Consider the following 23,243-nt stretch of genomic DNA (forward strand, 5'->3'; position numbering starts at 1 on the left):
CACAGCGATAGCAGAGAGGTACCTCCTGTGAGGAACTGAAAGGGGATCCTGATCTTGATGGAACCGGTGGTGCGTGTAAGTGGATCCATCAAGGACAGGAAATACCCTGGTACCGGTGCTTCAGCCTCTTAATTAGCTGCGATCCCCAGTGGGCACCATCGTGCCTGGCTGCTGTTTGTGTTTGATGCAGAGGCGGGGTTTCTCCACGTTGGCCAGGCTGATCTCGAACTCCTGAGGTCAAGGGATCTGCCCTACCAGACCTTCTAAAGTGCGGGGATTCCAGGCATGATCCACCATGCTGGCTCCACAGATTCTTTTTTAAAGTAGAGCTTGTTAAAAAATACTTCCGCCCATCCAGTCTCCTGTATACATTTCTCTAACCCTTCATTGGCCGTGATACAGGATGAGCTAGATCAGTATTGCAGCAACCCTTCTGGAAAGCAGTCATGGGAACTTGTGAAGATTTTGGGGTAAAAGTTTTAATCGTTTGCACTGACTTAAGTCAGAGGATATGGGATCGAGATCTACAAGATGAGACAGATTTTGTCAAATGGATCTAAAAGCAGGCTCATCTGCTTCTGAGGCAACCGAATCTAGGGCCCCGTGAGAACATTCCCATCATAGTATCGCATTCTTTCATTGAGACTATTTTACGTTCTTTTACTATGACAAGACACTGGCTTGTTCTAGTTTAAAGTGATTATTGCTGAATGTGTCCTGCTCTTCTCAATTTGTTTACAAAAGCTGGAGAAGATGACGATGAGGAGCGGAGATACGGAGACAGCAAAAAGAAACTGCTCGTGAGTCGAGTGGTCTACTCCCTGGCCTGTCAGCTGACGACGGAAGGTAAGTTCTGTAGGTTCACCGTCACGGAAGTGCCGAGCAGTGTCCCGTCTTGTCTCTGAGAAACCATACACTCGCTTTGTCAAAGTGAACTTCATCCTTCCCATAGTTCTAGGAAAGTAGCAAAACGGGTATTTTTAACATTTTGTTAAGGACCTAACACAGAGAGGAAACGATGTAGCAACGTTTCCAGGTCTGCTGTAAGACAGGTGCGAGACTAGGGTTAACACCCCAGCTGTCGATTCCTAACACGGGCACCGAACCTCCCGCTTTCCTTTAGCAGGAGGCGAGATCACGTTTACAGGAACCTTCTCCGTACCATATAAGATCCTTCAGAACTTATAAGCAGGACCGCCGTAGAAATGTGGATGTCCTGGCTTCAAGGGCAATGAGTAGCTAAGAACAAGTTGACTTTAAGGTGATCGAGAGTGCAGATGAGGAGAGTAATTCGGGGAAATAACATCTTGAAATCAATGGGCAAGGCTGCCAGTGACATCCCTCAGTCCTGATTAAACCAATTTGACGTCACCAGTTTCTAACCCATCGTGCGTTTGGGTTTCTCCTTTCCAGTCCCTGGCTTTCCGTGTTCTGCCCCGAATGTCATCACGGTGGCATCTGGCAGGGCTGTTGCCGGAAGAATCCCAGGGGTGAACGTTCCAGAAGCCATTGAGAAATCCTGCTCCCGGCGGGAAGATAACAAACCGGATGTCGGAGTCCGCCGAAATAGATGTCTTCTGAGTGAGGTGGACTACTCCCTGAACTACGGGCTGAGGGCATACGGTGAGTTCCACAGGTTCACCTCCACAAAAGTGATGAACGGTGTCCTGCCCCGTCTCGAGAAACTGACCGCTCTCTTCCTCAAAGTTAATCTCGTCTTTCCCATACTCCTACAAAATAGAAATGGGTGTTTTACCATTTGGTTAAAGATGGAAGACAGAGGCCAGAGTGTTTAGCAACTTTTCCACGTCTGCAGTAAGGTGGGTGTGGGACTGGGGTCGCAATCCCAGCTATGGGATTCCTGACGCAGGCGCGGAACCACCTGTTTTTCTCAGCAAGAGGCTGAATCCATGTTGACAGGAGTCCTCTCTGTACGGTACAAGATCCTGCAGAGGAGTAGCATCTAGAGTCTGTTGGTCCAAATGTCTGAGGCTGCTGAACTTGCACGTGGTTCCGGTTTCGGCCGAGGCCCAGCAGGCAAAGCTGTGTGTTGGGGACCCTGGGGGGAACACAGCGATAGCAGAGAGGTACCTCCTGTGGGGAACTGAAAGGGGATCCTGCTCCTGAGAGTAGAACCTGTGGTATGCGTAAGTGGCCCCATCAAGAGCAGGAAGTACCCTGGTACCGGTGCCTCAGCCTCCCAATTAGCTGGGCTCCCCGGTGGGCACCACCACGCCTGGCTGCTGTTTGTGTTTGATGCAGAGGCGGGGTTTCTCCACGTTGGCCAGGCTGATCTCGAACTCCTGAGGTCAAGGGATCTGCCCTCCCAGACCTCCTAAAGTGCGGGGATTCCAGGCATGAGCCACCATGCCGGCTCCACAGATTCTTTTTTGAGGTAGAGAGCTTGTTAAAAAGTACGTCGGTCGGTCCAGTCTCCGGTATACATTTCTCTAACCCTTCGTTGGCCGTGATACAGGATGAGCTAGATGAGTATTGCAGCAACCCTTCTGGAAAGCAGTCAGGGCAAGTTGTGAAGATTTTGGGGTAAAAGTTTTAATCGTTTGCACTGACTTAAGTCAGAGGATATGGGATCGAGATCTGCAAGATGAGACAGATTTTTGTCCCATGGATCTGAAAAGCAGGCTCATCTGCTTCTGAGGCAACCAAATCTAGGGCCCCGTGAGACCATTCCCATCATAGTATCGCATTCTTCCATTGAGACTATTTTACGTCCTCGTGCCATGACTGGACACCGATTTGGTCTTGTGCGAAGTGCCATTTGCTTCCTGTGACCCGCTCTTCTGAATTTGTTTACAGACGCTCGAGAAGATGACGATGAGGAGCGGAGATACGGAGACAGCAAAAAGAAACTGCTCGTGAGTCGAGTGGTCTACTCCCTGGCCTGTCAGCTGACGACGGAAGGTAAGTTCTGTAGGTTCACCGTCACGGAAGTGCCGAGCAGTGTCCCGTCTTGTCTCTGAGAAACCATACACTCGCTTTGTCAAAGTGAACTTCATCCTTCCCATACTTCTAGGAAAGTAGCAAAACGGGTATTTTTAACATTTTGTTAAGGACCTAACACAGAGAGGAAACGATGTAGCAACGTTTCCAGGTCTGCTGTAAGACAGGTGCGAGACTAGGGTTAACACCCCAGCTGTCGATTCCTAACACGGGCACCGAACCTCCCGCTTTCCTTTAGCAGGAGGCGAGATCACGTTTACAGGAACCTTCTCCGTACCATATAAGATCCTTCAGAACTTATAAGCAGGACCGCCGTAGAAATGTGGATGTCCTGGCTTCAAGGGCAATGAGTAGCTAAGAACAAGTTGACTTTAAGGTGATCGAGAGTGCAGATGAGGAGAGTAATTCGGGGAAATAACATCTTGAAATCAATGGGCAAGGCTGCCAGTGACATCCCTCAGTCCTGATTAAACCAATTTGACGTCACCAGTTTCTAACCCATCGTGCGTTTGGGTTTCTCCTTTCCAGTCCCTGGCTTTCCGTGTTCTGCCCCGAATGTCATCACGGTGGCATCTGGCAGGGCTGTTGCCGGAAGAATCCCAGGGGTGAACGTTCCAGAAGCCATTGAGAAATCCTGCTCCCGGCGGGAAGATAACAAACCGGATGTCGGAGTCCGCCGAAATAGATGTCTTCTGAGTGAGGTGGACTACTCCCTGAACTACGGGCTGAGGGCATACGGTGAGTTCCACAGGTTCACCTCCACAAAAGTGATGAACGGTGTCCTGCCCCGTCTCGAGAAACTGACCGCTCTCTTCCTCAAAGTTAATCTCGTCTTTCCCATACTCCTACAAAATAGAAATGGGTGTTTTACCATTTGGTTAAAGATGGAAGACAGAGGCCAGAGTGTTTAGCAACTTTTCCACGTCTGCAGTAAGGTGGGTGTGGGACTGGGGTCGCAATCCCAGCTATGGGATTCCTGACGCAGGCGCGGAACCACCTGTTTTTCTCAGCAAGAGGCTGAATCCATGTTGACAGGAGTCCTCTCTGTACGGTACAAGATCCTGCAGAGGAGTAGCATCTAGAGTCTGTTGGTCCAAATGTCTGAGGCTGCTGAACTTGCACGTGGTTCCGGTTTCGGCCGAGGCCCAGCAGGCAAAGCTGTGTGTTGGGGACCCTGGGGGGAACACAGCGATAGCAGAGAGGTACCTCCTGTGGGGAACTGAAAGGGGATCCTGCTCCTGAGAGTAGAACCTGTGGTATGCGTAAGTGGCCCCATCAAGAGCAGGAAGTACCCTGGTACCGGTGCCTCAGCCTCCCAATTAGCTGGGCTCCCCGGTGGGCACCACCACGCCTGGCTGCTGTTTGTGTTTGATGCAGAGGCGGGGTTTCTCCACGTTGGCCAGGCTGATCTCGAACTCCTGAGGTCAAGGGATCTGCCCTCCCAGACCTCCTAAAGTGCGGGGATTCCAGGCATGAGCCACCATGCCGGCTCCACAGATTCTTTTTTGAGGTAGAGAGCTTGTTAGAAAGTACGTCGGTCGGTCCAGTCTCCGGTATACATTTCTCTAACCCTTCGTTGGCCGTGATACAGGATGAGCTAGATGAGTATTGCAGCAACCCTTCTGGAAAGCAGTCAGGGCAAGTTGTGAAGATTTTGGGGTAAAAGTTTTAATCGTTTGCACTGACTTAAGTCAGAGGATATGGGATCGAGATCTGCAAGATGAGACAGATTTTTGTCCCATGGATCTGAAAAGCAGGCTCATCTGCTTCTGAGGCAACCGAATCTAGGGCCCCGTGAGACCATTCCCATCATAGTATCGCATTCTTCCATTGAGACTATTTTACGTCCTCGTGCCATGACTGGACACCGATTTGGTCTTGTGCGAAGTGCCATTTGCTTCCTGTGACCCGCTCTTCTGAATTTGTTTACAGACGCTCGAGAAGATGACGATGAGGAGCGGAGATACGGAGACAGCAAAAAGAAACTGCTCGTGAGTCGAGTGGTCTACTCCCTGGCCTGTCAGCTGACGACGGAAGGTAAGTTCTGTAGGTTCACCGTCACGGAAGTGCCGAGCAGTGTCCCGTCTTGTCTCTGAGAAACCATACACTCGCTTTGTCAAAGTGAACTTCATCCTTCCCATACTTCTAGGAAAGTAGCAAAACGGGTATTTTTAACATTTTGTTAAGGACCTAACACAGAGAGGAAACGATGTAGCAACGTTTCCAGGTCTGCTGTAAGACAGGTGCGAGACTAGGGTTAACACCCCAGCTGTCGATTCCTAACACGGGCACCGAACCTCCCGCTTTCCTTTAGCAGGAGGCGAGATCACGTTTACAGGAACCTTCTCCGTACCATATAAGATCCTTCAGAACTTATAAGCAGGACCGCCGTAGAAATGTGGATGTCCTGGCTTCAAGGGCAATGAGTAGCTAAGAACAAGTTGACTTTAAGGTGATCGAGAGTGCAGATGAGGAGAGTAATTCGGGGAAATAACATCTTGAAATCAATGGGCAAGGCTGCCAGTGACATCCCTCAGTCCTGATTAAACCAATTTGACGTCACCAGTTTCTAACCCATCGTGCGTTTGGGTTTCTCCTTTCCAGTCCCTGGCTTTCCGTGTTCTGCCCCGAATGTCATCACGGTGGCATCTGGCAGGGCTGTTGCCGGAAGAATCCCAGGGGTGAACGTTCCAGAAGCCATTGAGAAATCCTGCTCCCGGCGGGAAGATAACAAACCGGATGTCGGAGTCCGCCGAAATAGATGTCTTCTGAGTGAGGTGGACTACTCCCTGAACTACGGGCTGAGGGCATACGGTGAGTTCCACAGGTTCACCTCCACAAAAGTGATGAACGGTGTCCTGCCCCGTCTCGAGAAACTGACCGCTCTCTTCCTCAAAGTTAATCTCGTCTTTCCCATACTCCTACAAAATAGAAATGGGTGTTTTACCATTTGGTTAAAGATGGAAGACAGAGGCCAGAGTGTTTAGCAACTTTTCCACGTCTGCAGTAAGGTGGGTGTGGGACTGGGGTCGCAATCCCAGCTATGGGATTCCTGACGCAGGCGCGGAACCACCTGTTTTTCTCAGCAAGAGGCTGAATCCATGTTGACAGGAGTCCTCTCTGTACGGTACAAGATCCTGCAGAGGAGTAGCATCTAGAGTCTGTTGGTCCAAATGTCTGAGGCTGCTGAACTTGCACGTGGTTCCGGTTTCGGCCGAGGCCCAGCAGGCAAAGCTGTGTGTTGGGGACCCTGGGGGGAACACAGCGATAGCAGAGAGGTACCTCCTGTGGGGAACTGAAAGGGGATCCTGCTCCTGAGAGTAGAACCTGTGGTATGCGTAAGTGGCCCCATCAAGAGCAGGAAGTACCCTGGTACCGGTGCCTCAGCCTCCCAATTAGCTGGGCTCCCCGGTGGGCACCACCACGCCTGGCTGCTGTTTGTGTTTGATGCAGAGGCGGGGTTTCTCCACGTTGGCCAGGCTGATCTCGAACTCCTGAGGTCAAGGGATCTGCCCTCCCAGACCTCCTAAAGTGCGGGGATTCCAGGCATGAGCCACCATGCCGGCTCCACAGATTCTTTTTTGAGGTAGAGAGCTTGTTAAAAAGTACGTCGGTCGGTCCAGTCTCCGGTATACATTTCTCTAACCCTTCGTTGGCCGTGATACAGGATGAGCTAGATGAGTATTGCAGCAACCCTTCTGGAAAGCAGTCAGGGCAAGTTGTGAAGATTTTGGGGTAAAAGTTTTAATCGTTTGCACTGACTTAAGTCAGAGGATATGGGATCGAGATCTGCAAGATGAGACAGATTTTTGTCCCATGGATCTGAAAAGCAGGCTCATCTGCTTCTGAGGCAACCGAATCTAGGGCCCCGTGAGACCATTCCCATCATAGTATCGCATTCTTCCATTGAGACTATTTTACGTCCTCGTGCCATGACTGGACACCGATTTGGTCTTGTGCGAAGTGCCATTTGCTTCCTGTGACCCGCTCTTCTGAATTTGTTTACAGACGCTCGAGAAGATGACGATGAGGAGCGGAGATACGGAGACAGCAAAAAGAAACTGCTCGTGAGTCGAGTGGTCTACTCCCTGGCCTGTCAGCTGACGACGGAAGGTAAGTTCTGTAGGTTCACCGTCACGGAAGTGCCGAGCAGTGTCCCGTCTTGTCTCTGAGAAACCATACACTCGCTTTGTCAAAGTGAACTTCATCCTTCCCATACTTCTAGGAAAGTAGCAAAACGGGTATTTTTAACATTTTGTTAAGGACCTAACACAGAGAGGAAACGATGTAGCAACGTTTCCAGGTCTGCTGTAAGACAGGTGCGAGACTAGGGTTAACACCCCAGCTGTCGATTCCTAACACGGGCACCGAACCTCCCGCTTTCCTTTAGCAGGAGGCGAGATCACGTTTACAGGAACCTTCTCCGTACCATATAAGATCCTTCAGAACTTATAAGCAGGACCGCCGTAGAAATGTGGATGTCCTGGCTTCAAGGGCAATGAGTAGCTAAGAACAAGTTGACTTTAAGGTGATCGAGAGTGCAGATGAGGAGAGTAATTCGGGGAAATAACATCTTGAAATCAATGGGCAAGGCTGCCAGTGACATCCCTCAGTCCTGATTAAACCAATTTGACGTCACCAGTTTCTAACCCATCGTGCGTTTGGGTTTCTCCTTTCCAGTCCCTGGCTTTCCGTGTTCTGCCCCGAATGTCATCACGGTGGCATCTGGCAGGGCTGTTGCCGGAAGAATCCCAGGGGTGAACGTTCCAGAAGCCATTGAGAAATCCTGCTCCCGGCGGGAAGATAACAAACCGGATGTCGGAGTCCGCCGAAATAGATGTCTTCTGAGTGAGGTGGACTACTCCCTGAACTACGGGCTGAGGGCATACGGTGAGTTCCACAGGTTCACCTCCACAAAAGTGATGAACGGTGTCCTGCCCCGTCTCGAGAAACTGACCGCTCTCTTCCTCAAAGTTAATCTCGTCTTTCCCATACTCCTACAAAATAGAAATGGGTGTTTTACCATTTGGTTAAAGATGGAAGACAGAGGCCAGAGTGTTTAGCAACTTTTCCACGTCTGCAGTAAGGTGGGTGTGGGACTGGGGTCGCAATCCCAGCTATGGGATTCCTGACGCAGGCGCGGAACCACCTGTTTTTCTCAGCAAGAGGCTGAATCCATGTTGACAGGAGTCCTCTCTGTACGGTACAAGATCCTGCAGAGGAGTAGCATCTAGAGTCTGTTGGTCCAAATGTCTGAGGCTGCTGAACTTGCACGTGGTTCCGGTTTCGGCCGAGGCCCAGCAGGCAAAGCTGTGTGTTGGGGACCCTGGGGGGAACACAGCGATAGCAGAGAGGTACCTCCTGTGGGGAACTGAAAGGGGATCCTGCTCCTGAGAGTAGAACCTGTGGTATGCGTAAGTGGCCCCATCAAGAGCAGGAAGTACCCTGGTACCGGTGCCTCAGCCTCCCAATTAGCTGGGCCCCCCGGTGGGCACCACCACGCCTGGCTGCTGTTTGTGTTTGATGCAGAGGCGGGGCTTCTCCACGTTGGCCAGGCTGATCTCGAACTCCTGAGGTCAAGGGATCTGCCCTCCCAGACCTCCTAAAGTGCGGGGATTCCAGGCATGAGCCACCATGCCGGCTCCACAGATTCTTTTTTGAGGTAGAGAGCTTGTTAAAAAGTACGTCGGTCGGTCCAGTCTCCGGTATACATTTCTCTAACCCTTCGTTGGCCGTGATACAGGATGAGCTAGATGAGTATTGCAGCAACCCTTCTGGAAAGCAGTCAGGGCAAGTTGTGAAGATTTTGGGGTAAAAGTTTTAATCGTTTGCACTGACTTAAGTCAGAGGATATGGGATCGAGATCTGCAAGATGAGACAGATTTTTGTCCCATGGATCTGAAAAGCAGGCTCATCTGCTTCTGAGGCAACCGAATCTAGGGCCCCGTGAGACCATTCCCATCATAGTATCGCATTCTTCCATTGAGACTATTTTACGTCCTCGTGCCATGACTGGACACCGATTTGGTCTTGTGCGAAGTGCCATTTGCTTCCTGTGACCCGCTCTTCTGAATTTGTTTACAGACGCTCGAGAAGATGACGATGAGGAGCGGAGATACGGAGACAGCAAAAAGAAACTGCTCGTGAGTCGAGTGGTCTACTCCCTGGCCTGTCAGCTGACGACGGAAGGTAAGTTCTGTAGGTTCACCGTCACGGAAGTGCCGAGCAGTGTCCCGTCTTGTCTCTGAGAAACCATACACTCGCTTTGTCAAAGTGAACTTCATCCTTCCCATACTTCTAGGAAAGTAGCAAAACGGGTATTTTTAACATTTTGTTAAGGACCTAACACAGAGAGGAAACGATGTAGCAACGTTTCCAGGTCTGCTGTAAGACAGGTGCGAGACTAGGGTTAACACCCCAGCTGTCGATTCCTAACACGGGCACCGAACCTCCCGCTTTCCTTTAGCAGGAGGCGAGATCACGTTTACAGGCACCTTCTCCGTACCATATAAGATCCTTCAGAACTTATAAGCAGGACCGCCGTAGAAATGTGGATGTCCTGGCTTCAAGGGCAATGAGTAGCTAAGAACAAGTTGACTTTAAGGTGATCGAGAGTGCAGATGAGGAGAGTAATTCGGGGAAATAACATCTTGAAATCAATGGGCAAGGCTGCCAGTGACATCCCTCAGTCCTGATTAAACCAATTTGACGTCACCAGTTTCTAACCCATCGTGCGTTTGGGTTTCTCCTTTCCAGTCCCTGGCTTTCCGTGTTCTGCCCCGAATGTCATCACGGTGGCATCTGGCAGGGCTGTTGCCGGAAGAATCCCAGGGGTGAACGTTCCAGAAGCCATTGAGAAATCCTGCTCCCGGCGGGAAGATAACAAACCGGATGTCGGAGTCCGCCGAAATAGATGTCTTCTGAGTGAGGTGGACTACTCCCTGAACTACGGGCTGAGGGCATACGGTGAGTTCCACAGGTTCACCTCCACAAAAGTGATGAACGGTGTCCTGCCCCGTCTCGAGAAACTGACCGCTCTCTTCCTCAAAGTTAATCTCGTCTTTCCCATACTCCTACAAAATAGAAATGGGTGTTTTACCATTTGGTTAAAGATGGAAGACAGAGGCCAGAGTGTTTAGCAACTTTTCCACGTCTGCAGTAAGGTGGGTGTGGGACTGGGGTCGCAATCCCAGCTATGGGATTCCTGACGCAGGCGCGGAACCACCTGTTTTTCTCAGCAAGAGGCTGAATCCATGTTGACAGGAGTCCTCTCTGTACGGTACAAGATCCTGCAGAGGAGTAGCATCTAGAGTCTGTTGGTCCAAATGTCTGAGGCTGCTGAACTTGCACGTGGTTCCGGTTTCGGCCGAGGCCCAGCAGGCAAAGCTGTGTGTTGGGGACCCTGGGGGGAACACAGCGATAGCAGAGAGGTACCTCCTGTGGGGAACTGAAAGGGGATCCTGCTCCTGAGAGTAGAACCTGTGGTATGCGTAAGTGGCCCCATCAAGAGCAGGAAGTACCCTGGTACCGGTGCCTCAGCCTCCCAATTAGCTGGGCTCCCCGGTGGGCACCACCACGCCTGGCTGCTGTTTGTGTTTGATGCAGAGGCGGGGCTTCTCCACGTTGGCCAGGCTGATCTCGAACTCCTGAGGTCAAGGGATCTGCCCTCCCAGACCTCCTAAAGTGCGGGGATTCCAGGCATGAGCCACCATGCCGGCTCCACAGATTCTTTTTTGAGGTAGAGAGCTTGTTAAAAAGTACGTCGGTCGGTCCAGTCTCCGGTATACATTTCTCTAACCCTTCGTTGGCCGTGATACAGGATGAGCTAGATGAGTATTGCAGCAACCCTTCTGGAAAGCAGTCAGGGCAAGTTGTGAAGATTTTGGGGTAAAAGTTTTAATCGTTTGCACTGACTTAAGTCAGAGGATATGGGATCGAGATCTGCAAGATGAGACAGATTTTTGTCCCATGGATCTGAAAAGCAGGCTCATCTGCTTCTGAGGCAACCGAATCTAGGGCCCCGTGAGACCATTCCCATCATAGTATCGCATTCTTCCATTGAGACTATTTTACGTCCTCGTGCCATGACTGGACACCGATTTGGTCTTGTGCGAAGTGCCATTTGCTTCCTGTGACCCGCTCTTCTGAATTTGTTTACAGACGCTCGAGAAGATGACGATGAGGAGCGGAGATACGGAGACAGCAAAAAGAAACTGCTCGTGAGTCGAGTGGTCTACTCCCTGGCCTGTCAGCTGACGACGGAAGGTAAGTTCTGTAGGTTCACCGTCACGGAAGTGCCGAGCAGTGTCCCGTCTTGTCTCTGAGAAACCATACACTCGCTTTGTCAAAGTGAACTTCATCCTTCCCATACTTCTAGGAAAGTAGCAAAACGGGTATTTTTAACATTTTGTTAAGGACCTAACACAGAGAGGAAACGATGTAGCAACGTTTCCAGGTCTGCTGTAAGACAGGTGCGAGACTAGGGTTAACACCCCAGCTGTCGATTCCTAACACGGGCACCGAACCTCCCGCTTTCCTTTAGCAGGAGGCGAGATCACGTTTACAGGAACCTTCTCCGTACCATATAAGATCCTTCAGAACTTATAAGCAGGACCGCCGTAGAAATGTGGATGTCCTGGCTTCAAGGGCAATGAGTAGCTAAGAACAAGTTGACTTTAAGGTGATCGAGAGTGCAGATGAGGAGAGTAATTCGGGGAAATAACATCTTGAAATCAATGGGCAAGGCTGCCAGTGACATCCCTCAGTCCTGATTAAACCAATTTGACGTCACCAGTTTCTAACCCATCGTGCGTTTGGGTTTCTCCTTTCCAGTCCCTGGCTTTCCGTGTTCTGCCCCGAATGTCATCACGGTGGCATCTGGCAGGGCTGTTGCCGGAAGAATCCCAGGGGTGAACGTTCCAGAAGCCATTGAGAAATCCTGCTCCCGGCGGGAAGATAACAAACCGGATGTCGGAGTCCGCCGAAATAGATGTCTTCTGAGTGAGGTGGACTACTCCCTGAACTACGGGCTGAGGGCATACGGTGAGTTCCACAGGTTCACCTCCACAAAAGTGATGAACCGTGTCCTGCCCCGTCTCGAGAAACTGACCGCTCTCTTCCTCAAAGTTAATCTCGTCTTTCCCATACTCCTACAAAATAGAAATGGGTGTTTTACCATTTGGTTAAAGATGGAAGACAGAGGCCAGAGTGTTTAGCAACTTTTCCACGTCTGCAGTAAGGTGGGTGTGGGACTGGGGTCGCAATCCCAGCTATGGGATTCCTGACGCAGGCGCGGAACCACCTGTTTTTCTCAGCAAGAGGCTGAATCCATGTTGACAGGAGTCCTCTCTGTACGGTACAAGATCCTGCAGAGGAGTAGCATCTAGAGTCTGTTGGTCCAAATGTCTGAGGCTGCTGAACTTGCACGTGGTTCCGGTTTCGGCCGAGGCCCAGCAGGCAAAGCTGTGTGTTGGGGACCCTGGGGGGAACACAGCGATAGCAGAGAGGTACCTCCTGTGGGGAACTGAAAGGGGATCCTGCTCCTGAGAGTAGAACCTGTGGTATGCGTAAGTGGCCCCATCAAGAGCAGGAAGTACCCTGGTACCGGTGCCTCAGCCTCCCAATTAGCTGGGCTCCCCGGTGGGCACCACCACGCCTGGCTGCTGTTTGTGTTTGATGCAGAGGCGGGGTTTCTCCACGTTGGCCAGGCTGATCTCGAACTCCTGAGGTCAAGGGATCTGCCCTCCCAGACCTCCTAAAGTGCGGGGATTCCAGGCATGAGCCACCATGCCGGCTCCACAGATTCTTTTTTGAGGTAGAGAGCTTGTTAAAAAGTACGTCGGTCGGTCCAGTCTCCGGTATACATTTCTCTAACCCTTCGTTGGCCGTGATACAGGATGAGCTAGATGAGTATTGCAGCAACCCTTCTGGAAAGCAGTCAGGGCAAGTTGTGAAGATTTTGGGGTAAAAGTTTTAATCGTTTGCACTGACTTAAGTCAGAGGATATGGGATCGAGATCTGCAAGATGAGACAGATTTTTGTCCCATGGATCTGAAAAGCAGGCTCATCTGCTTCTGAGGCAACCGAATCTAGGGCCCCGTGAGACCATTCCCATCATAGTATCGCATTCTTCCATTGAGACTATTTTACGTCCTCGTGCCATGACTGGACACCGATTTGGTCTTGTGCGAAGTGCCATTTGCTTCCTGTGACCCGCTCTTCTGAATTTGTTTACAGACGCTCGAGAAGATGACGATGAGGAGCGGAGATACGGAGACAGCAAAAAGAAACTGCTCGTGAGTCGAGTGGTCTACTCCCTGGCCTGTCAGCTGACGACGGAAGGTAAGTTCTGTAGGTTCACCGTCACGGAAGTGCCGAGCAGTGTCCCGTCTTGTCTCTGAGAAACCATACACTCGCTTTGTCAAAGTGAACTTCATCCTTCCCATACTTCTAGGAAAGTAGCAAAACGGGTATTTTTAACATTTTGTTAAGGACCTAACACAGAGAGGAAACGATGTAGCAACGTTTCCAGGTCTGCTGTAAGACAGGTGCGAGACTAGGGTTAACACCCCAGCTGTCGATTCCTAACACGGGCACCGAACCTCCCGCTTTCCTTTAGCAGGAGGCGAGATCACGTTTACAGGAACCTTCTCCGTACCATATAAGATCCTTCAGAACTTATAAGCAGGACCGCCGTAGAAATGTGGATGTCCTGGCTTCAAGGGCAATGAGTAGCTAAGAACAAGTTGACTTTAAGGTGATCGAGAGTGCAGATGAGGAGAGTAATTCGGGGAAATAACATCTTGAAATCAATGGGCAAGGCTGCCAGTGACATCCCTCAGTCCTGATTAAACCAATTTGACGTCACCAGTTTCTAACCCATCGTGCGTTTGGGTTTCTCCTTTCCAGTCCCTGGCTTTCCGTGTTCTGCCCCGAATGTCATCACGGTGGCATCTGGCAGGGCTGTTGCCGGAAGAATCCCAGGGGTGAACGTTCCAGAAGCCATTGAGAAATCCTGCTCCCGGCGGGAAGATAACAAACCGGATGTCGGAGTCCGCCGAAATAGATGTCTTCTGAGTGAGGTGGACTACTCCCTGAACTACGGGCTGAGGGCATACGGTGAGTTCCATAGGTTCACCTCCACAAAAGTGATGAACCGTGTCCTGCCCCGTCTCGAGAAACTGACCGCTCTCTTCCTCAAAGTTAATCTCGTCTTTCCCATACTCCTACAAAATAGAAATGGGTGTTTTACCATTTGGTTAAAGATGGAAGACAGAGGCCAGAGTGTTTAGCAACTTTTCCACGTCTGCAGTAAGGTGGGTGTGGGACTGGGGTCGCAATCCCAGCTATGGGATTCCTGACGCAGGCGCGGAACCACCTGTTTTTCTCAGCAAGAGGCTGAATCCATGTTGACAGGAGTCCTCTCTGTACGGTACAAGATCCTGCAGAGGAGTAGCATCTAGAGTCTGTTGGTCCAAATGTCTGAGGCTGCTGAACTTGCACGTGGTTCCGGTTTCGGCCGAGGCCCAGCAGGCAAAGCTGTGTGTTGGGGACCCTGGGGGGAACACAGCGATAGCAGAGAGGTACCTCCTGTGGGGAACTGAAAGGGGATCCTGCTCCTGAGAGTAGAACCTGTGGTATGCGTAAGTGGCCCCATCAAGAGCAGGAAGTACCCTGGTACCGGTGCCTCAGCCTCCCAATTAGCTGGGCTCCCCGGTGGGCACCACCACGCCTGGCTGCTGTTTGTGTTTGATGCAGAGGCGGGGTTTCTCCACGTTGGCCAGGCTGATCTCGAACTCCTGAGGTCAAGGGATCTGCCCTCCCAGACCTCCTAAAGTGCGGGGATTCCAGGCATGAGCCACCATGCCGGCTCCACAGATTCTTTTTTGAGGTAGAGAGCTTGTTAAAAAGTACGTCGGTCGGTCCAGTCTCCGGTATACATTTCTCTAACCCTTCGTTGGCCGTGATACAGGATGAGCTAGATGAGTATTGCAGCAACCCTTCTGGAAAGCAGTCAGGGCAAGTTGTGAAGATTTTGGGGTAAAAGTTTTAATCGTTTGCACTGACTTAAGTCAGAGGATATGGGATCGAGATCTGCAAGATGAGACAGATTTTTGTCCCATGGATCTGAAAAGCAGGCTCATCTGCTTCTGAGGCAACCGAATCTAGGGCCCCGTGAGACCATTCCCATCATAGTATCGCATTCTTCCATTGAGACTATTTTACGTCCTCGTGCCATGACTGGACACCGATTTGGTCTTGTGCGAAGTGCCATTTGCTTCCTGTGACCCGCTCTTCTGAATTTGTTTACAGACGCTCGAGAAGATGACGATGAGGAGCGGAGATACGGAGACAGCAAAAAGAAACTGCTCGTGAGTCGAGTGGTCTACTCCCTGGCCTGTCAGCTGACGACGGAAGGTAAGTTCTGTAGGTTCACCGTCACGGAAGTGCCGAGCAGTGTCCCGTCTTGTCTCTGAGAAACCATACACTCGCTTTGTCAAAGTGAACTTCATCCTTCCCATACTTCTAGGAAAGTAGCAAAACGGGTATTTTTAACATTTTGTTAAGGACCTAACACAGAGAGGAAACGATGTAGCAACGTTTCCAGGTCTGCTGTAAGACAGGTGCGAGACTAGGGTTAACACCCCAGCTGTCGATTCCTAACACGGGCACCAAACCACCCGCTTTCCTTTAGCAGGAGGCGAGATCACGTTTACAGGAACCTTCTCCGTACCATATAAGATCCTTCAGAACTTATAAGCAGGACCGCCGTAGAAATGTGGATGTCCTGGCTTCAAGGGCAATGAGTAGCTAAGAACAAGTTGACTTTAAGGTGATCGAGAGTGCAGATGAGGAGAGTAATTCGGGGAAATAACATCTTGAAATCAATGGGCAAGGCTGCCAGTGACATCCCTCAGTCCTGATTAAACCAATTTGACGTCACCAGTTTCTAACCCATCGTGCGTTTGGGTTTCTCCTTTCCAGTCCCTGGCTTTCCGTGTTCTGCCCCGAATGTCATCACGGTGGCATCTGGCAGGGCTGTTGCCGGAAGAATCCCAGGGGTGAACGTTCCAGAAGCCATTGAGAAATCCTGCTCCCGGCGGGAAGATAACAAACCGGATGTCGGAGTCCGCCGAAATAGATGTCTTCTGAGTGAGGTGGACTACTCCCTGAACTACGGGCTGAGGGCATACGGTGAGTTCCACAGGTTCACCTCCACAAAAGTGATGAACGGTGTCCTGCCCCGTCTCGAGAAACTGACCGCTCTCTTCCTCAAAGTTAATCTCGTCTTTCCCATACTCCTACAAAATAGAAATGGGTGTTTTACCATTTGGTTAAAGATGGAAGACAGAGGCCAGAGTGTTTAGCAACTTTTCCACGTCTGCAGTAAGGTGGGTGTGGGACTGGGGTCGCAATCCCAGCTATGGGATTCCTGACGCAGGCGCGGAACCACCTGTTTTTCTCAGCAAGAGGCTGAATCCATGTTGACAGGAGTCCTCTCTGTACGGTACAAGATCCTGCAGAGGAGTAGCATCTAGAGTCTGTTGGTCCAAATGTCTGAGGCTGCTGAACTTGCACGTGGTTCCGGTTTCGGCCGAGGCCCAGCAGGCAAAGCTGTGTGTTGGGGACCCTGGGGGGAACACAGCGATAGCAGAGAGGTACCTCCTGTGGGGAACTGAAAGGGGATCCTGCTCCTGAGAGTAGAACCTGTGGTATGCGTAAGTGGCCCCATCAAGAGCAGGAAGTACCCTGGTACCGGTGCCTCAGCCTCCCAATTAGCTGGGCTCCCCGGTGGGCACCACCACGCCTGGCTGCTGTTTGTGTTTGATGCAGAGGCGGGGTTTCTCCACGTTGGCCAGGCTGATCTCGAACTCCTGAGGTCAAGGGATCTGCCCTCCCAGACCTCCTAAAGTGCGGGGATTCCAGGCATGAGCCACCATGCCGGCTCCACAGATTCTTTTTTGAGGTAGAGAGCTTGTTAAAAAGTACGTCGGTCGGTCCAGTCTCCGGTATACATTTCTCTAACCCTTCGTTGGCCGTGATACAGGATGAGCTAGATGAGTATTGCAGCAACCCTTCTGGAAAGCAGTCAGGGCAAGTTGTGAAGATTTTGGGGTAAAAGTTTTAATCGTTTGCACTGACTTAAGTCAGAGGATATGGGATCGAGATCTGCAAGATGAGACAGATTTTTGTCCCATGGATCTGAAAAGCAGGCTCATCTGCTTCTGAGGCAACTGAATCTAGGGCCCCGTGAGACCATTCCCATCATAGTATCGCATTCTTCCATTGAGACTATTTTACGTCCTCGTGCCATGACTGGACACCGATTTGGTCTTGTGCGAAGTGCCATTTGCTTCCTGTGACCCGCTCTTCTGAATTTGTTTACAGACGCTCGAGAAGATGACGATGAGGAGCGGAGATACGGAGACAGCAAAAAGAAACTGCTCGTGAGTCGAGTGGTCTACTCCCTGGCCTGTCAGCTGACGACGGAAGGTAAGTTCTGTAGGTTCACCGTCACGGAAGTGCCGAGCAGTGTCCCGTCTTGTCTCTGAGAAACCATACACTCGCTTTGTCAAAGTGAACTTCATCCTTCCCATACTTCTAGGAAAGTAGCAAAACGGGTATTTTTAACATTTTGTTAAGGACCTAACACAGAGAGGAAACGATGTAGCAACGTTTCCAGGTCTGCTGTAAGACAGGTGCGAGACTAGGGTTAACACCCCAGCTGTCGATTCCTAACACGGGCACCGAACCTCCCGCTTTCCTTTAGCAGGAGGCGAGATCACGTTTACAGGAACCTTCTCCGTACCATATAAGATCCTTCAGAACTTATAAGCAGGACCGCCGTAGAAATGTGGATGTCCTGGCTTCAAGGGCAATGAGTAGCTAAGAACAAGTTGACTTTAAGGTGATCGAGAGTGCAGATGAGGAGAGTAATTCGGGGAAATAACATCTTGAAATCAATGGGCAAGGCTGCCAGTGACATCCCTCAGTCCTGATTAAACCAATTTGACGTCACCAGTTTCTAACCCATCGTGCGTTTGGGTTTCTCCTTTCCAGTCCCTGGCTTTCCGTGTTCTGCCCCGAATGTCATCACGGTGGCATCTGGCAGGGCTGTTGCCGGAAGAATCCCAGGGGTGAACGTTCCAGAAGCCATTGAGAAATCCTGCTCCCGGCGGGAAGATAACAAACCGGATGTCGGAGTCCGCCGAAATAGATGTCTTCTGAGTGAGGTGGACTACTCCCTGAACTACGGGCTGAGGGCATACGGTGAGTTCCACAGGTTCACCTCCACAAAAGTGATGAACCGTGTCCTGCCCCGTCTCGAGAAACTGACCGCTCTCTTCCTCAAAGTTAATCTCGTCTTTCCCATACTCCTACAAAATAGAAATGGGTGTTTTACCATTTGGTTAAAGATGGAAGACAGAGGCCAGAGTGTTTAGCAACTTTTCCACGTCTGCAGTAAGGTGGGTGTGGGACTGGGGTCGCAATCCCAGCTATGGGATTCCTGACGCAGGCGCGGAACCACCTGTTTTTCTCAGCAAGAGGCTGAATCCATGTTGACAGGAGTCCTCTCTGTACGGTACAAGATCCTGCAGAGGAGTAGCATCTAGAGTCTGTTGGTCCAAATGTCTGAGGCTGCTGAACTTGCACGTGGTTCCGGTTTCGGCCGAGGCCCAGCAGGCAAAGCTGTGTGTTGGGGACCCTGGGGGGAACACAGCGATAGCAGAGAGGTACCTCCTGTGGGGAACTGAAAGGGGATCCTGCTCCTGAGAGTAGAACCTGTGGTATGCGTAAGTGGCCCCATCAAGAGCAGGAAGTACCCTGGTACCGGTGCCTCAGCCTCCCAATTAGCTGGGCTCCCCGGTGGGCACCACCACGCCTGGCTGCTGTTTGTGTTTGATGCAGAGGCGGGGTTTCTCCACGTTGGCCAGGCTGATCTCGAACTCCTGAGGTCAAGGGATCTGCCCTCCCAGACCTCCTAAAGTGCGGGGATTCCAGGCATGAGCCACCATGCCGGCTCCACAGATTCTTTTTTGAGGTAGAGAGCTTGTTAAAAAGTACGTCGGTCGGTCCAGTCTCCGGTATACATTTCTCTAACCCTTCGTTGGCCGTGATACAGGATGAGCTAGATGAGTATTGCAGCAACCCTTCTGGAAAGCAGTCAGGGCAAGTTGTGAAGATTTTGGGGTAAAAGTTTTAATCGTTTGCACTGACTTAAGTCAGAGGATATGGGATCGAGATCTGCAAGATGAGACAGATTTTTGTCCCATGGATCTGAAAAGCAGGCTCATCTGCTTCTGAGGCAACCGAATCTAGGGCCCCGTGAGACCATTCCCATCATAGTATCGCATTCTTCCATTGAGACTATTTTACGTCCTCGTGCCATGACTGGACACCGATTTGGTCTTGTGCGAAGTGCCATTTGCTTCCTGTGACCCGCTCTTCTGAATTTGTTTACAGACGCTCGAGAAGATGACGATGAGGAGCGGAGATACGGAGACAGCAAAAAGAAACTGCTCGTGAGTCGAGTGGTCTACTCCCTGGCCTGTCAGCTGACGACGGAAGGTAAGTTCTGTAGGTTCACCGTCACGGAAGTGCCGAGCAGTGTCCCGTCTTGTCTCTGAGAAACCATACACTCGCTTTGTCAAAGTGAACTTCATCCTTCCCATACTTCTAGGAAAGTAGCAAAACGGGTATTTTTAACATTTTGTTAAGGACCTAACACAGAGAGGAAACGGTGTAGCAACGTTTCCAGGTCTGCTGTAAGACAGGTGCGAGACTAGGGTTAACACCCCAGCTGTCGATTCCTAACACGGGCACCGAACCTCCCGCTTTCCTTTAGCAGGAGGCGAGATCACGTTTACAGGAACCTTCTCCGTACCATATAAGATCCTTCAGAACTTATAAGCAGGACCGCCGTAGAAATGTGGATGTCCTGGCTTCAAGGGCAATGAGTAGCTAAGAACAAGTTGACTTTAAGGTGATCGAGAGTGCAGATGAGGAGAGTAATTCGGGGAAATAACATCTTGAAATCAATGGGCAAGGCTGCCAGTGACATCCCTCAGTCCTGATTAAACCAATTTGACGTCACCAGTTTCTAACCCATCGTGCGTTTGGGTTTCTCCTTTCCAGTCCCTGGCTTTCCGTGTTCTGCCCCGAATGTCATCACGGTGGCATCTGGCAGGGCTGTTGCCGGAAGAATCCCAGGGGTGAACGTTCCAGAAGCCATTGAGAAATCCTGCTCCCGGCGGGAAGATAACAAACCGGATGTCGGAGTCCGCCGAAATAGATGTCTTCTGAGTGAGGTGGACTACTCCCTGAACTACGGGCTGAGGGCATACGGTGAGTTCCACAGGTTCACCTCCACAAAAGTGATGAACCGTGTCCTGCCCCGTCTCGAGAAACTGACCGCTCTCTTCCTCAAAGTTAATCTCGTCTTTCCCATACTCCTACAAAATAGAAATGGGTGTTTTACCATTTGGTTAAAGATGGAAGACAGAGGCCAGAGTGTTTAGCAACTTTTCCACGTCTGCAGTAAGGTGGGTGTGGGACTGGGGTCGCAATCCCAGCTATGGGATTCCTGACGCAGGCGCGGAACCACCTGTTTTTCTCAGCAAGAGGCTGAATCCATGTTGACAGGAGTCCTCTCTGTACGGTACAAGATCCTGCAGAGGAGTAGCATCTAGAGTCTGTTGGTCCAAATGTCTGAGGCTGCTGAACTTGCACGTGGTTCCGGTTTCGGCCGAGGCCCAGCAGGCAAAGCTGTGTGTTGGGGACCCTGGGGGGAACACAGCGATAGCAGAGAGGTACCTCCTGTGGGGAACTGAAAGGGGATCCTGCTCCTGAGAGTAGAACCTGTGGTATGCGTAAGTGGCCCCATCAAGAGCAGGAAGTACCCTGGTACCGGTGCCTCAGCCTCCCAATTAGCTGGGCTCCCCGGTGGGCACCACCACGCCTGGCTGCTGTTTGTGTTTGATGCAGAGGCGGGGTTTCTCCACGTTGGCCAGGCTGATCTCGAACTCCTGAGGTCAAGGGATCTGCCCTCCCAGACCTCCTAAAGTGCGGGGATTCCAGGCATGAGCCACCATGCCGGCTCCACAGATTCTTTTTTGAGGTAGAGAGCTTGTTAAAAAGTACGTCGGTCGGTCCAGTCTCCGGTATACATTTCTCTAACCCTTCGTTGGCCGTGATACAGGATGAGCTAGATGAGTATTGCAGCAACCCTTCTGGAAAGCAGTCAGGGCAAGTTGTGAAGATTTTGGGGTAAAAGTTTTAATCGTTTGCACTGACTTAAGTCAGAGGATATGGGATCGAGATCTGCAAGATGAGACAGATTTTTGTCCCATGGATCTGAAAAGCAGGCTCATCTGCTTCTGAGGCAACCGAATCTAGGGCCCCGTGAGACCATTCCCATCATAGTATCGCATTCTTCCATTGAGACTATTTTACGTCCTCGTGCCATGACTGGACACCGATTTGGTCTTGTGCGAAGTGCCATTTGCTTCCTGTGACCCGCTCTTCTGAATTTGTTTACAGACGCTCGAGAAGATGACGATGAGGAGCGGAGATACGGAGACAGCAAAAAGAAACTGCTCGTGAGTCGAGTGGTCTACTCCCTGGCCTGTCAGCTGACGACGGAAGGTAAGTTCTGTAGGTTCACCGTCACGGAAGTGCCGAGCAGTGTCCCGTCTTGTCTCTGAGAAACCATACACTCGCTTTGTCAAAGTGAACTTCATCCTTCCCATACTTCTAGGAAAGTAGCAAAACGGGTATTTTTAACATTTTGTTAAGGACCTAACACAGAGAGGAAACGATGTAGCAACGTTTCCAGGTCTGCTGTAAGACAGGTGCGAGACTAGGGTTAACACCCCAGCTGTCGATTCCTAACACGGGCACCGAACCTCCCGCTTTCCTTTAGCAGGAGGCGAGATCACGTTTACAGGAACCTTCTCCGTACCATATAAGATCCTTCAGAACTTATAAGCAGGACCGCCGTAGAAATGTGGATGTCCTGGCTTCAAGGGCAATGAGTAGCTAAGAACAAGTTGACTTTAAGGTGATCGAGAGTGCAGATGAGGAGAGTAATTCGGGGAAATAACATCTTGAAATCAATGGGCAAGGCTGCCAGTGACATCCCTCAGTCCTGATTAAACCAATTTGACGTCACCAGTTTCTAACCCATCGTGCGTTTGGGTTTCTCCTTTCCAGTCCCTGGCTTTCCGTGTTCTGCCCCGAATGTCATCACGGTGGCATCTGGCAGGGCTGTTGCCGGAAGAATCCCAGGGGTGAACGTTCCAGAAGCCATTGAGAAATCCTGCTCCCGGCGGGAAGATAACAAACCGGATGTCGGAGTCCGCCGAAATAGATGTCTTCTGAGTGAGGTGGACTACTCCCTGAACTACGGGCTGAGGGCATACGGTGAGTTCCACAGGTTCACCTCCACAAAAGTGATGAACCGTGTCCTGCCCCGTCTCGAGAAACTGACCGCTCTCTTCCTCAAAGTTAATCTCGTCTTTCCCATACTCCTACAAAATAGAAATGGGTGTTTTACCATTTGGTTAAAGATGGAAGACAGAGGCCAGAGTGTTTAGCAACTTTTCCACGTCTGCAGTAAGGTGGGTGTGGGACTGGGGTCGCAATCCCAGCTATGGGATTCCTGACGCAGGCGCGGAACCACCTGTTTTTCTCAGCAAGAGGCTGAATCCATGTTGACAGGAGTCCTCTCTGTACGGTACAAGATCCTGCAGAGGAGTAGCATCTAGAGTCTGTTGGTCCAAATGTCTGAGGCTGCTGAACTTGCACGTGGTTCCGGTTTCGGCCGAGGCCCAGCAGGCAAAGCTGTGTGTTGGGGACCCTGGGGGGAACACAGCGATAGCAGAGAGGTACCTCCTGTGGGGAACTGAAAGGGGATCCTGCTCCTGAGAGTAGAACCTGTGGTATGCGTAAGTGGCCCCATCAAGAGCAGGAAGTACCCTGGTACCGGTGCCTCAGCCTCCCAATTAGCTGGGCTCCCCGGTGGGCACCACCACGCCTGGCTGCTGTTTGTGTTTGATGCAGAGGCGGGGTTTCTCCACGTTGGCCAGGCTGATCTCGAACTCCTGAGGTCAAGGGATCTGCCCTCCCAGACCTCCTAAAGTGCGGGGATTCCAGGCATGAGCCACCATGCCGGCTCCACAGATTCTTTTTTGAGGTAGAGAGCTTGTTAAAAAGTACGTCGGTCGGTCCAGTCTCCGGTATACATTTCTCTAACCCTTCGTTGTCCGTGATACAGGATGAGC

At 51.0% G+C, this 23,243-nt stretch overlaps 1 protein-coding gene across 16 annotated transcripts in view; it reads left to right on the forward strand.

The window, feature by feature from the left end:
- Positions 1-23,243, forward strand: part of LOC128930164 (uncharacterized) — a 78,221-nt gene that overhangs the window by 40,697 nt on the left and 14,281 nt on the right. For all 16 annotated transcript variants that reach the window (XM_078355687.1, XM_078355693.1, XM_078355691.1 and 13 more), the window contains 22 exons: positions 745-846; positions 1,414-1,623; positions 2,818-2,922; positions 3,490-3,699; positions 4,894-4,998; positions 5,566-5,775; positions 6,970-7,074; positions 7,642-7,851; positions 9,046-9,150; positions 9,718-9,927; positions 11,122-11,226; positions 11,794-12,003; positions 13,198-13,302; positions 13,870-14,079; positions 15,274-15,378; positions 15,946-16,155; positions 17,350-17,454; positions 18,022-18,231; positions 19,426-19,530; positions 20,098-20,307; positions 21,502-21,606; positions 22,174-22,383. In XM_078355687.1, the coding sequence (XP_078211813.1) occupies positions 745-846; positions 1,414-1,623; positions 2,818-2,922; positions 3,490-3,699; positions 4,894-4,998; positions 5,566-5,775; positions 6,970-7,074; positions 7,642-7,851; positions 9,046-9,150; positions 9,718-9,927; positions 11,122-11,226; positions 11,794-12,003; positions 13,198-13,302; positions 13,870-14,079; positions 15,274-15,378; positions 15,946-16,155; positions 17,350-17,454; positions 18,022-18,231; positions 19,426-19,530; positions 20,098-20,307; positions 21,502-21,606; positions 22,174-22,383 (3,462 nt within the window). The remainder of the gene's footprint in view (positions 1-744; positions 847-1,413; positions 1,624-2,817; positions 2,923-3,489; positions 3,700-4,893; positions 4,999-5,565; positions 5,776-6,969; positions 7,075-7,641; positions 7,852-9,045; positions 9,151-9,717; positions 9,928-11,121; positions 11,227-11,793; positions 12,004-13,197; positions 13,303-13,869; positions 14,080-15,273; positions 15,379-15,945; positions 16,156-17,349; positions 17,455-18,021; positions 18,232-19,425; positions 19,531-20,097; positions 20,308-21,501; positions 21,607-22,173; positions 22,384-23,243) is intronic.

This window comes from Callithrix jacchus, chromosome 18 (genome assembly GCF_049354715.1).
Source record: "Callithrix jacchus isolate 240 chromosome 18, calJac240_pri, whole genome shotgun sequence".
Taxonomy (NCBI): Eukaryota; Metazoa; Chordata; class Mammalia; order Primates; family Cebidae; genus Callithrix; species Callithrix jacchus.